At 41.9% G+C, this 12084-nt stretch overlaps 1 protein-coding gene across 5 annotated transcripts in view; it reads left to right on the forward strand.

Moving 5' to 3' along the window:
* The window catches only part of pde8a (phosphodiesterase 8A), a 67792-nt gene that overhangs the window by 19742 nt on the left and 35966 nt on the right, over window positions 1–12084 (forward strand). Inside the window, exon 1 of one of the 5 annotated variants that reach the window (XM_061752164.1) lies at window positions 4080–4321. The exons of 3 other annotated variants lie outside the window; for them this stretch is intronic. In XM_061752164.1, coding sequence (XP_061608148.1) covers window positions 4307–4321 — 15 coding nt within the window. In that variant the 5' untranslated portion in view covers window positions 4080–4306. Of the gene's footprint in view, window positions 1–4079; window positions 4322–11340; window positions 11365–12084 lie in introns of those variants that run through there. One more of the 5 variants, XM_061752154.1, reaches the window with a different exon arrangement.

The raw sequence follows: 12084 nt of genomic DNA on the forward strand, positions 1-12084 counted from the left end.
TTCTATAACTGGCAATGAGTCATTTACTGTGGTGATGTTTTGGCCCACTCTTCCTTGCACAATTGTTTGAATTCCGCAACAATGGAGGGTTTTTGAGCATGAGCTGCTTTTCAGGTCACGTCACAGCATTTCAATCCCATTCAAGTCGGGACTTTGACTAGGCTACTCAAAAACCGTCATTTCATTTTTGTCTGTGTCATTCAAGATGTTGACTGGCTGGTAAGTTTTGGATTGTCGTCCTGCTGCAGAACCCAAGTGTGCTTCAAAATGAGGTCACGAACTGATGGCCGAACATTCTCCTTCAGGATTTTCTGGTAAAGAGCAGAATTCATGGTTCCATCAATCACAGCAACTCGCCCAGATCCTAAAGGACCACTGTTCCATGTTGAGGATAATGGCTCTCACTGTGGTTTGCTGGAATCATAATGCTTTAGAAATAGCTTTGGAACACTTTGCGGACAGACCGATATCAAATACTTTTTCACGGCGCTGTAGCTATCTAGCTAGCTAACTGCACGCTGTAGTGGTAGAAATGGGCCGAGTGATAATAACAAAGTAACTTGCAATTATACTGGATAACCACTGATGTGAAAGAAGGTGTTCAAGTTCTTATATAGTGGGGGAGGGAGTCTTGGGGAACGTCAATGTCAAAAAAATCAGGAGAACTGAAATAGTGAAAAAATAACATTTATTGCTATATCCCCAAAATTCAGTACGACATAGTTGAAATGCGTATAATTTACTTTGAAACAACGCTCTAAATTCATTTAACATGCATTTTAGGCCAATTTTTAAATCTCAAACACTCCTCGAAACGCACACAATCCGAGGTCACTACTGAATTCCTTCATACAACGGTTCAAGTAGCTCCAAAGTGCTGCGGAAAGCTTTGTACAGCACAGCACACTATGTTGGATGACACTTGCCTTGGCAAGATTTTCAAAGTTCCACGCGTTCCGATTTAGTTTTATAGTCATGAATCCAATGGACACTTCATTAAGAAAATTGGCAGCTAAATCTCAAGCGAATTTTCTATGGAAAAAGCCCAGAGGACTTAACTTCATTTCACAGTCTTTCTTCACTTCAAGAGCCGCGAAGCAGAAAAGAGCATCACTGGATTTAAGTGAACATGCCTGCAGCTTTTTGGCTCCGCTCCGTACTTGAGTAGAGGTACAAATACATGTGTAGGGGGGGGGGAACTGGTAAAAGTTAGCAGATGTTATGAAAACAATTCTACGTGATTGCAATGATCTGATCTGAGTTGTCATAGTTACAAGCAGAGAGGATAGAACAGGTGTCATCTTTCAGCTGGAGTAATCCTGACTGTAGGAAAGTAGTTGGATGATGTAATTGTGTAGTGAGAGTGTCGATTTGGGGACTGGAAGGCGGGTCGGGGATGTGGACGCCTCACACAAACACCGGACTTTGGTGTGGGAGACTGCTGTTCATTTCCTGTTTGAAACTCCCAGGCAAGACAGTGTTGTAAAAGCTGTCATTGTTCCCTAACCTTTACAAAAGGGCTTGATTTGGATTTTTCCATTTGACTGATGTTTGTATTTATTTATGTATTTATTTTCCTTCCCCCAGGACTAATTAGAGGCATTCTGGCAACCGTGTCAAGCGAACCCGTTTATTGCTGGGGATACGTTCCAGACCCAGCTGTAAAAATCTGCGATACATAGACAGCATATACCGTTTTTTTCTAATATAGTTTTACCACTCCCATATGCTTTAAACACATTTCTACCTATTAGAACACACTTTAAAGTATTCCTTTGCGCTCCCTCTCACTGTCTCGCTCTCAAGAAATGTTAGAATTTATTCACTCTGCTTTGTCTATAAAAGTGTTTTTTTTGTGTGTGTGTGTTTTGTTTGTTTGTTTGTTTCTTGTTTTTGTTTTTATTTCTGTGTAGATTCTAAGTCACCCAGGTCATGGTAATCGGCAAAGGTTGAACCGAGGCAACTGGACTTGAATTAGTTTTTTTTTTTTTTTTTTTTCCTGTTTTCCGAAAGTGTTAAAAAAAATGACTTGGGCGATGATGAATGACGTAAATGTTAGTTTTGTTCCGTCGACAGCATCTTTTTGGCAGTTTAGTGGGATTTGAATGCATGCAGTGCTCAGCATTTGTCTTTGGCCTTGAGTTGACAATCAGAGAGTTGCAATCAAATTTGCTGAATCACATAATCTCGACATGCAGCCTTTGCATCGAGTTGCAATTTGTACACTACCAGACATACTGTACAGTACATAGATGATACACATCTCAATCATTGGCAGCCGTAAGAGCGCAGATGATGTTCAGTGGAAACTATGTGTGTACCGATCTTCTGAAAATATATCCCACACTTGGAGGAAAAAGGTGGTTTCTCAAAGTAACAAATCTGTGGACAACTACGAGTAAAACACCGGTGGTAATTGCACCTGTTGCACTGTGCCCAGAAATGCCGTCGTATTGCAATACACATTGTCGTGGCATTGGGATTTTTGACTGGTTGTAATGGGCAGGTGTCCAAAAACAACCAAAAGGTTGAACAAGAAAACTGAACAAAAACAGTAACTGACATAAATAATAACAAATAGCTCCTGTTGTACCTACTGTATTTGTTACATTTTCTTTCAGTTTTGTTGTTTGACAAAAGTTTAAGACATTTAAAAGAAATCAATATAGAAAATATCTGTATCTGTGAGCTCGGCATTAAACCCCATTTTTGACCTGACAAAACGTCGCAGACAAACGATTTTTTTTCGAGTTACGAGTTGCAGAACAACCGTTGTTACACCGTGTAGTCTGACATAATCAAAGATTGGCAATCTGAGTTTTAGAGTTAAGAGTCTACTTTCACGACACAGAAAGTTTGGTGTGTCAGAAGTTTTGTTTGTTTTTCCGCATAGTGTGACATGTCCTACGCGGTCCTACGATTTGTTCCGAGACATTGACCAATAGGAGGACAGTGAGAGCAGGGTGGTTCCTGCCAGGAACGCGCATGGGATTCCTAAACACGCGCGTGGGATTCCAGCCTTCTCCAAGACTTGTGCCACGGGGAGCGTGCTCTTGGCAACGGCACGCGATGATCGGGCGGGGTCTGCTCGGTGTCGTAGTTGTAGTGTGGCCACTTGCCCAGTCCAAGACGCGGAACGAATTTTAGACACCAAGTCTGTTAATCGGACATAGCGACTGTCGTGAATAACAGAAAAAGTTGTGGAGTCAGAGCTCGTCATAAGTTTTTCTTTTTTTCTTTTTAAATTCCCCCAGTTTCGTTGTTTCAGCCAGTTCACAGTATCGCTGTCAGTGTTTGAATACAGTCTGCATTGCTAAATGGTTGGGATAAACATTTGAACAAAATATTGAATGCATCTTAGATTAGTTGAGTAATATTTAACTTGGACAGTTTTCAGTTCAGGTATCAGTTGGGGCTGGCGAAAAATACAAAAAAAAAATGTAACCAAGCCATGGCTGGTAACTCAAAATTATTTTTAAGTAGGGGCACTTGTAAGTCAAGGCACTGCTGTACAGTACTTGAAATATGTACAGTATATTCCTGGTTGAATCCTGTTAATTTGCATGAACATTTTTCCAACTTTGAAAATTCCCTGAATTTTGTAACCATATATAATGCGGTGATTTTCAAGGTGTGGTAGTGGTCCATGGGCATTGAATTGTTTAGAACTGTTTGCAGACATTTATTTTGTATTTAAGTTGCAATACATTTCACTGATGGTGGCACTTGGAGAGCCATGTATTTAAAAAAAATGTTCAGCCAGTACTTGGTGTAAAAAGTTTGCGTGCCGCTGCGATACTGGCTACGTAACGGATCTGTGATTTCTATCCATGTGCATTCGCAGAACTTTTCTCCGTCACTTGACTAACGCAGCATGTGTCTGCGTGTGCATCCCTGGGTGCAAGTATGTCAAGTGTGTTTGTGTGCCAAGATCCTAGCCGGGCACTGCGGCTCATGTCACTCACTGATCCCTCATGCGACGGTGACATCAGTGCCCCTGTTTTAGCAGGTGAACAAGAGGGGAGGAGTCCAGAGATTATATAATGCTGTTTCATGCATAGCCGTCCTCTGATATTGTCAAAAACAACCAAGTTGGAGAGGTGGAGCCATGTAAAGTTGCACATAGAGCGTGGCTGGCGGGCCAAAGTGGGCGTATTGTTAATTCTAATCCTTTCCTCGGGCTGCAGTGCCAGGGGAGGTAATAAAGAAGGTCGGCTATGACTCTGGCAACGTAATCAAACGTTATTGAAGAATTCTCTTCGTGAAGCATGCTGGACAGGAGGAGGAGGAGGAGGAGCCTGCTGCAATGGAAAGGTTCCTGGTAAGATTACAGTAAACTCTTGTCACCGGGCCGGGCAGCGTCCCACTTAGACTTTGACAAGCTTCTTTACGTTGTCCTTTTGCTTGCTTGACCTTTGACCTTACCTAGAATGTTGCGCGCAGGTGCCCGTGCAAGAGCAGCCCGTGCGTGGTTCGTATCATTCTTGATGCTCTCCTGCAGCTCGAGGTGGAGAAGTACAAATTGAGCAAGTATTGCCAATAAATAGGGAGTTTTAAGAGGAAACGCTCTAAAGTTGTCTTTCCTTTACAGCAAAATGTGTTTAGGAGAGAAAGAAATGGAATGTGACGCTGTCCATAAAATTGGACTTCGGTGATGCTGGGGGCAGATATAGAAGAAGAGGAGGTTTTATTCAGGGGCTGCTCCCAAGCCCTGCGTGGTTTAGGATTGTCCAGGCCTTACGGGGATTTCACAGTAATCTGGATAAGGACAGAAATATCTTCAAGGTGAACATTGGAGAAAGTGCTCTGCCTCTTGTGCATCTGTCTACTGTTCAGCTAACGACGCAGAACCTGATGGTAGCCTTTGCTTTAAAGACAATGCACAGTAAAGTATATTCTGAGATTGTTTTGTTCTAAATACATTATACATGTGTTTTGTAAATAGGTTTGAAGATAATTACCGTAAACTTGCAAAGGCTGAGAACTATGTAGTACCAAATTGTTGAGATTTAACTCGGGTGTCTTGCATGAGTCGCCCCTCCCCCACCATAAAAGAACTTATCTGGTGCAATGACGGGTTACATAGTTCTAGTCATTTGGCCCATTTCGACCACTACAGCGTGCAGTTAGCTAGCTAGCTAGCTAGTTATGGCTACACCCTGAAAATGCATCTTCCCTTGGATGGCAACATTTACAGAACAGCTCGGTGTTGTTATTTGGATTCCCAAGCACGGAGGTGACCGCGCTGGCCGAGAGGAGCCCCAGAAGCTCGCCTGCTGGTGGCTAGCGTCTCTCGCCGCGGCACGGAAAGCTCTGCAATGACCCAACTGGATAGATTCCAGCCAGCAGAGGCTTTAAGCAGATAGATTTTTGTGGCTCAAACATATGAGAATGTGTAAGTTGAAGAAAGTTGCTACATGACGTAGCATCCATTTTTCAACAGGGTGTTGTTTCAGCACATTGACAATGGCTTTTTTTTATGAATTTCTTTTTATTTGGCTGAGTTCTTAACAACACTCTTCTTTGTGGTGTGTCAAACTCAGAAGACATTTATTTTCACTTTAAAGGGACTTCAAAAGCTCATTTTATGTACTTTGTCTTCGTGGTGGGTTCTCTTTTTTTTTTTTTGGCTTTCCAAATTATGTAAATTTCATTTCACGCGCATCGGTGTCATTTTGTTGTTGCTGTTGTTGAAATCGCGCTACAGGGATTTTAACGATGTAAGCACTTTTGTGACATTTCCGCAATGGTTTGTCTCTTTTTGAGATTTTCCCGAAACTTGATTCAACCAAAATGGTTCCGCCAGCCTTGCAACGATTAGTTTCACGCTGCATTTTCTCCCCAAGACCAATACCTGCAGAACATGGTTGTCGAATTGCAGCCAATTAGAGAGAGGAGTTGGGAGAAACACATTGCACTTCTGCATGTGACTCCTTTAACGCATGATGAGTTTTTTTGAAGCCCCGCCCCCCCAAATTCCGCCTCACTTGTACTCAAATGCAGCAAGCATGCAGGCTTTTGTGTTCCCGTGTTCCATGTTTATGGAGTGTCTGTGGCTCTTCTCATGTCGCTGTAGGCCAGTGTGTGAGGGGTCTGAGCACAGTCTCTTACCCCCCCTGCCCGCCGCCCATCCCTCGGCCACCGTGCCAGGCCTCAGCCGCTCGTATGCACACTGGCGCCACTATGGACACAGGGTATGCGGGCTGGCTTATAGGCAGCGTCACAAGCCCAGGGAGGACTTTAATGTCGCGTACAATGTATACAAGAGGCGGTCACACTGCTAAGATTACACCACAAACACTGCGTGCGCACTCTTGTGCTCAAGATAGCCGCGTGCAGGTGCTTGATATTTTTGTTTTCGTTTATTCAGTTAGATCAATTCTGTCAATGGAGTCTGTCGGGTTGCAAAATTTCAAAAGTTGGGAACGTTCCTTCTGAATCAACGGGAATTTACGGCAATAAATCAGTCATTTACCAAATTGAAGTTTGGCTCGAATACAGATTGGGGGAAATATATTATAACCTAATCCTGACTAAAACAAGGACAGCGGAGGTGAACAGATAAACAAAGGAGGTCGCTTAAGACTCCGCCTACAGTATCTGCCACATCCAATTCCCTCCTTTCGTCCGTTCCAAACCGACTCAATAATTCTGCCTCCAACGAATAGATAAAAACACGACCTCTTTTGGCTCGAGGCAGCTCAACAACTTGAAAGTGACTTTGAATTCATGATTATATTTATGCCGCTCAAGTGAGGTGAAATAAAATAATGAACTCATTCACTGCCATCGACAAATATATTCACGTTTTGCAACCAGTAGGTGTGAAAGAGGCGCTTGCCCAACTTGTCTTTCCACTTGAAACTCACGTTTTTAAACTGTAATGACTAACAGATCCCTGTAGATGGCAGCGTTGCATCACTTTGTATTCGTACGGCTTTTGAGTCGAAGATAAAGATCAGGCGGTGAATCTATTCTTGTCATGGACAGGCGGGAGAAAAATTATAACGCGTTGGAAGTTGGACAGGTTTAGGCCCCTCCCACTCCAACATAGTATGTATATGTATGGTATAAACAGAATATGTGTCACGGTAGGTAGTATCGTGAGAAAAGATGACGCAGTTGACTGAGTGAAAGAGGAACGCCATGTAAAAAAGCCACTGACGTTCAATTTGAGCTATGCGGTTATATATATATATATATATAAATAAATTATTATTTTGCCATCAAAATTATAGATACAAACTTCTTTTTCTGGTGAAAGACGAGAGTCGACTAGGTTTGGTGCTTATTATCTTGTGACAGGACACAATGTTCTGCGGCTCTTGAAAGATCAGTCAAAATGCTCTAAAACAGCCGACAATTTGGGGAATATGAAAACGGGCGACAGTAAATAGCTTAAGAGCTTAAGGCCCGTAATATATAATATATAATTTCCTTTGTTTTACCGGGTAAGGCAATTGAGAACAGTTTCTCATTTACAATTTATCGGAAATGTTCTCCCCTTTGTAATCCTAATACATTATAGAGAATGATCACATTTCCCTCTAGATTGTTTGGTGGGACATCATACAAATCTAAATACAACAACAACAATTAATAAAGAAAAATGTGACGTTAACCAAGTTGGATTCATAATTTAGATCAGGTCCTATGTAAATACTTCATCGAGCACACCGTCAAAATCGAATACGTTTGATCAGACATTTGATATGATGCTTAGTAACACTTCCCGTGAAGTATCAATTCAACGGTGTTTCTTAATGAACTGAACTGAACGACATTTCTTTAGGTACTTCTTTTAGCTGCACTAAAGAGAAAAAACATCGCTCCGCCACCACAAACTACAATTACCATAAATTCCGTAAATCTACTGTCATTATCCCAACCCTTTGAGACCGTAGTAATCTGACAGTTGCGTGGTGTGAAGCGCTACACAAAGAGGAGACCTTGACAATTCTCTGCAAGCTTGCCTTTTAAAGCCTCAAACGTCATTCAAGGTCATTGGGGAGCGAATTGCAAGCCAAGTTCAGTCTTCTGTGTGAGTGTGTTTGATATATGCTTGTATGTGTAGGCTTGAATTGGGACGCTATCTGTTGAGGGTAGAGAGATGTCACCAAACACAACATAAAGGTCGCAGCCAAAATACAACCAATGTGCATGTAAACATGAGTCTGCACACTATTGTAGTCTGAGTGATTCGAAGCTGCCACACTGGGAACAGAAGGAAATGTCAAAACCAGTGGAAACCTGTAGTACCGAGCGTACTTTACTGTTTATGACGTACACGATGTTCAGACGTTTGGGGCAACCAGACAATTTTTCAAGCTTGGGGGTTACTCAGAATAATTATTATTTTTTTTTTAACAATGTCAAGATTGTATTTTTGTAATTTATTAATTGTATGTTATCTTAATTAAAAAAAAAAAAACATTTGACATTTCCTTATTTATTTTTTTAAAGAATAGCCTTTATTGGCGCCAAACCTTTGAGCAGTAGTGTATATCTACAATGGATAAAAAAAAAAAGTGTACACACCCCTGTTCAAATGCCAGGGTTCGTGATAAAAAAGACCACGATAAATCATTTCAAATCATTCCTTTTATGCGACCTTTCAACTCCATTATTTTTTTCCCAGGGGCAAGTAAAAATAAACAACAGAGATCATGTGGTTGCACAAGTATGCACACACCTATGACTATTTTAACTGCCATTGATTACCCCTCAAATAAACTTCAGATGTTCTAGTAGGCTTTCCTGATATTTTTGCTTTCTATCAGAAGTCTTAAGGGTTTTTGCTAACACTGACTGATATTTGGAACTGTTTATGATTACCTCCACCGTGACTAAGGTGATAGTCTCCCAAGAGTGAAAACACGTGCTAAGGAATACTTTAAAAAGTATACTTTACTCAATTGAAAAGTTTTTTTTTTTTTTTTTAAAGTGTGGAACATAATCCCCACGATAACTGGTGATTCCCTGTAATGGTATGTGTATACATTAAAAATATAATGTATTTGTGTACTTTTCAGTGGACTTGGAGTGGATTATAATTCTGAGCATTGATGGTCATTCCACTCCTCTGCATTCAAGCAGAGTTGGTTAGAGGGGCAGACATAGAAACAGAGCAAAAAAAAAACAAAACAAGGCGTTTCAAGGACTGACTGAGCCACAGTGGCCTAGTTTCCCTCAGCCAGGCCAGTGACTCACATAAAGTCTTCTGCCTGGCTGACTCGGTCGGGGTGGCCGTGTAAAAGGCCTGCGGACCATTGCTGCCTTCAAACCGAATATGCTAAAGGCAACTTTGCATTATAAGCACATCTGGTAAAGTATCACTTCTACACATCTGTCGATACCGGGCTGGTTTCACGTCGAGACATATTTGGACTGACTGACACAGAAACGATTAAAAACAAATGATTAAAAAAAAATTATACTCATCATTACACTGAATCTGGTTCGTGTAATTAGTTGCAAGACAGGACATTGTAGAAAGGCTCAAAAATAATTACTGTAAACATTTCACTGTTTCTGCTTTCATTGTAGTTGACGATAAACTTGCATGTTTTAAAAAAGTGACCGTGCTACCGGTCTCATTTTTGATCCATGAATTCCACATGCTTGGAGAATAGTACGGTCATATGGCGTGTTTCAAGTGTGCTCAAGTGTTTCAAGTGTTGTAATGTTGCTAGATGTTGTGTTGTGAAAAGAGACGCAAGTGGATGCCCACGCATTATTGGACATGAGATTTTGGCGACAAAGATGGAGTTCACTTTGCGCCCCGACATTCGTTCTTCCCCGCCAGTCACGTTGTCCCGCTTGGTCTATAACCTTGACGTCTAAATATTTTTAATGCAATGACATTCGCTTCTATGCATTTCTGTAACTCTTCCAGTCTCTCTGTATCACTGTTGTAACCTCCCGATGACACGCTAAGATTAGTGGCCGATTACCTCTGAGAACATCTTGTTCGAAGCCTCGTAATAAAAAGATACTGTTGAGCAATTGTTGGGTATTGTCATGGTCTCACGATGTCAAGATGTGAACAGCACGATGAAGAGAACTGTGAGATTGTGGATCAAACACCTTGTTGTGAATTTTCCGTTAGAGAACGAGGTGTGCAAAAAAAACATTGAAACTTTGAACAGGTGCATTCAAATGTTTAGAGAAGGTCAAAATGAGGTCACCTGTTGAGGTTAAAGTGCATTTTAGTTAGGTGCATCGTGACCTTTCACCCAATTGCCCAATATTCTTAACTTTTTGTGAGTAGTGTACACCGGTAATTATGATAAGAATTTCCAGTGCGCTTAAATGAGTTGTATTCAAAGAACTACGAATACATGCGAATAAATGGATTATTTGTGTGCATGTGATTGCCTTGGAATGTTCATTGCAAGTTTGCTAGGCCATTGCCATGGATGCTTTCAGAGCAAATGTAAGTAGCTGCACATGAAAGTGAATAATTCTGTTTGAGCTAACACGCACACACGCACACACCACGGGCTGTGTGCGCTGCTATCTGAGTAGCTCAGCATGTGGCGAGGTTGATGTGTTGTACTGTGACATTTCATTTTGCTTGTCTGTGCGTACGTAGCGTGAGCGAGCAGTCTGTCTTTCTGGTACATAGTGTACGCACCACACCTGTGGCCAGGACTGTTCCCCTTAATCACACCTAATAAGGAACATTGATTCATCCATATTGGATTCACACTTTTCAACAGCACACAGTGGCCACATCCTTTCACGAGTTCAGAGGCAACGATACTAACCCCAAACTTGCTGTTCTTCCTTTCCTCTTGTGTTACTAGCCCTGCGTGTGGTAATGTTCTCCGCGGATGATCGAATTTGGGTTTTCAGTCAAGTTGACAGAAGGGGTGGGGTGTAAAAGTTAAGTATGCTGTAATTGTCAGCCTTGATACATGTATTGCCTTTATACAAGATAGGACAACTACATGTTACTAGTAGAGCAAAACTACTAGTGGGCACATTTGTCCTACTAGCAGGATCCAGGAGGCTACAAGTGGCTTAGTAGAATATTGTGGTGGTTGGTACACAGATCAGCAACATACGTTTTCCCGCACGAGCAGGGCGGGCATCCCGAGATTCCTTGCATCCTGGTCCCAGCTCTGGGTCGGAGGAAGCTGTTTGTTCGTTGTATCTCTCACCGCTGACGTCGGCGTAGCGAACAATGTCATCCAATTTCCTGTTTTTCACTTTAGTGGAAAGCCACTCCGCCAACATGTATGTTACAGTGTGTATGTGTGCGTCCATGAGGGCAAGACGGAGATGAGGAGGAGAGGTACGAGCAAGAAGAGAAACATAAGGAGATTCATAAGACCGGATACACAGGGAGCAGGATATAAGGTCAGAGGGAACTCTGCAATGTAAATGCAGTCAGTGTATTCAGTGAGAAGTAGTGGGAGACTGTTGTGAGGAAATCTTGATGGCGATTGGAGTAACTTGATACCTTGACTTACAGTATGACTACAACATTTTAATTACGAGCGAGTTTCAGATAGTGAAGTTGGGGGGGGGGGGGGGGGGGGGGGGGGAGAAGTGACAGTAGCAGATGCACTTTCTGCCATTTATTCAATGTGATGAAGACATGGAGAACCACATAGCATGGCCTTTCAGTCCGCTCGATGAATGCTAAATAGCATTTATGTTGCAGTGCTATAACACTTTAAGCGACGCATTGAACAAACATATATAAGTCATATATTATTTAATCGCTGCAAAGAACGACTAATGTTAGTGTCGTACTGATGAGTTGGGAGGAGTCCCTCTGTCTTATACTGCTCCCAGGTGGCCAAAGCGGGCATACAAGAAAGAGCAGTACAATGGCCATTCAACTGATGCAGTGTGACAAAAACTGTTTACCGTAATTTCTCGTGTATAATGCGCATTCCCCCCCCCCCCCCCCCCCCCCCCCCCCCCATAAAAAATGTCAAGAGTCAATAGTGTACATTATAGATAGGTATAGGGGAAAATGGAAAACAACTTTCACATTTTATAAATGCATGCCGCCATCTAGTAGTTATGAAAAAGCTGTACACTTTCATTCCAAAATGCCACCGTCACCTA

The sequence above is a fragment of the Phyllopteryx taeniolatus genome, chromosome 2, assembly GCF_024500385.1.
Source record: "Phyllopteryx taeniolatus isolate TA_2022b chromosome 2, UOR_Ptae_1.2, whole genome shotgun sequence".
Taxonomy (NCBI): domain Eukaryota; kingdom Metazoa; phylum Chordata; class Actinopteri; order Syngnathiformes; family Syngnathidae; genus Phyllopteryx; species Phyllopteryx taeniolatus.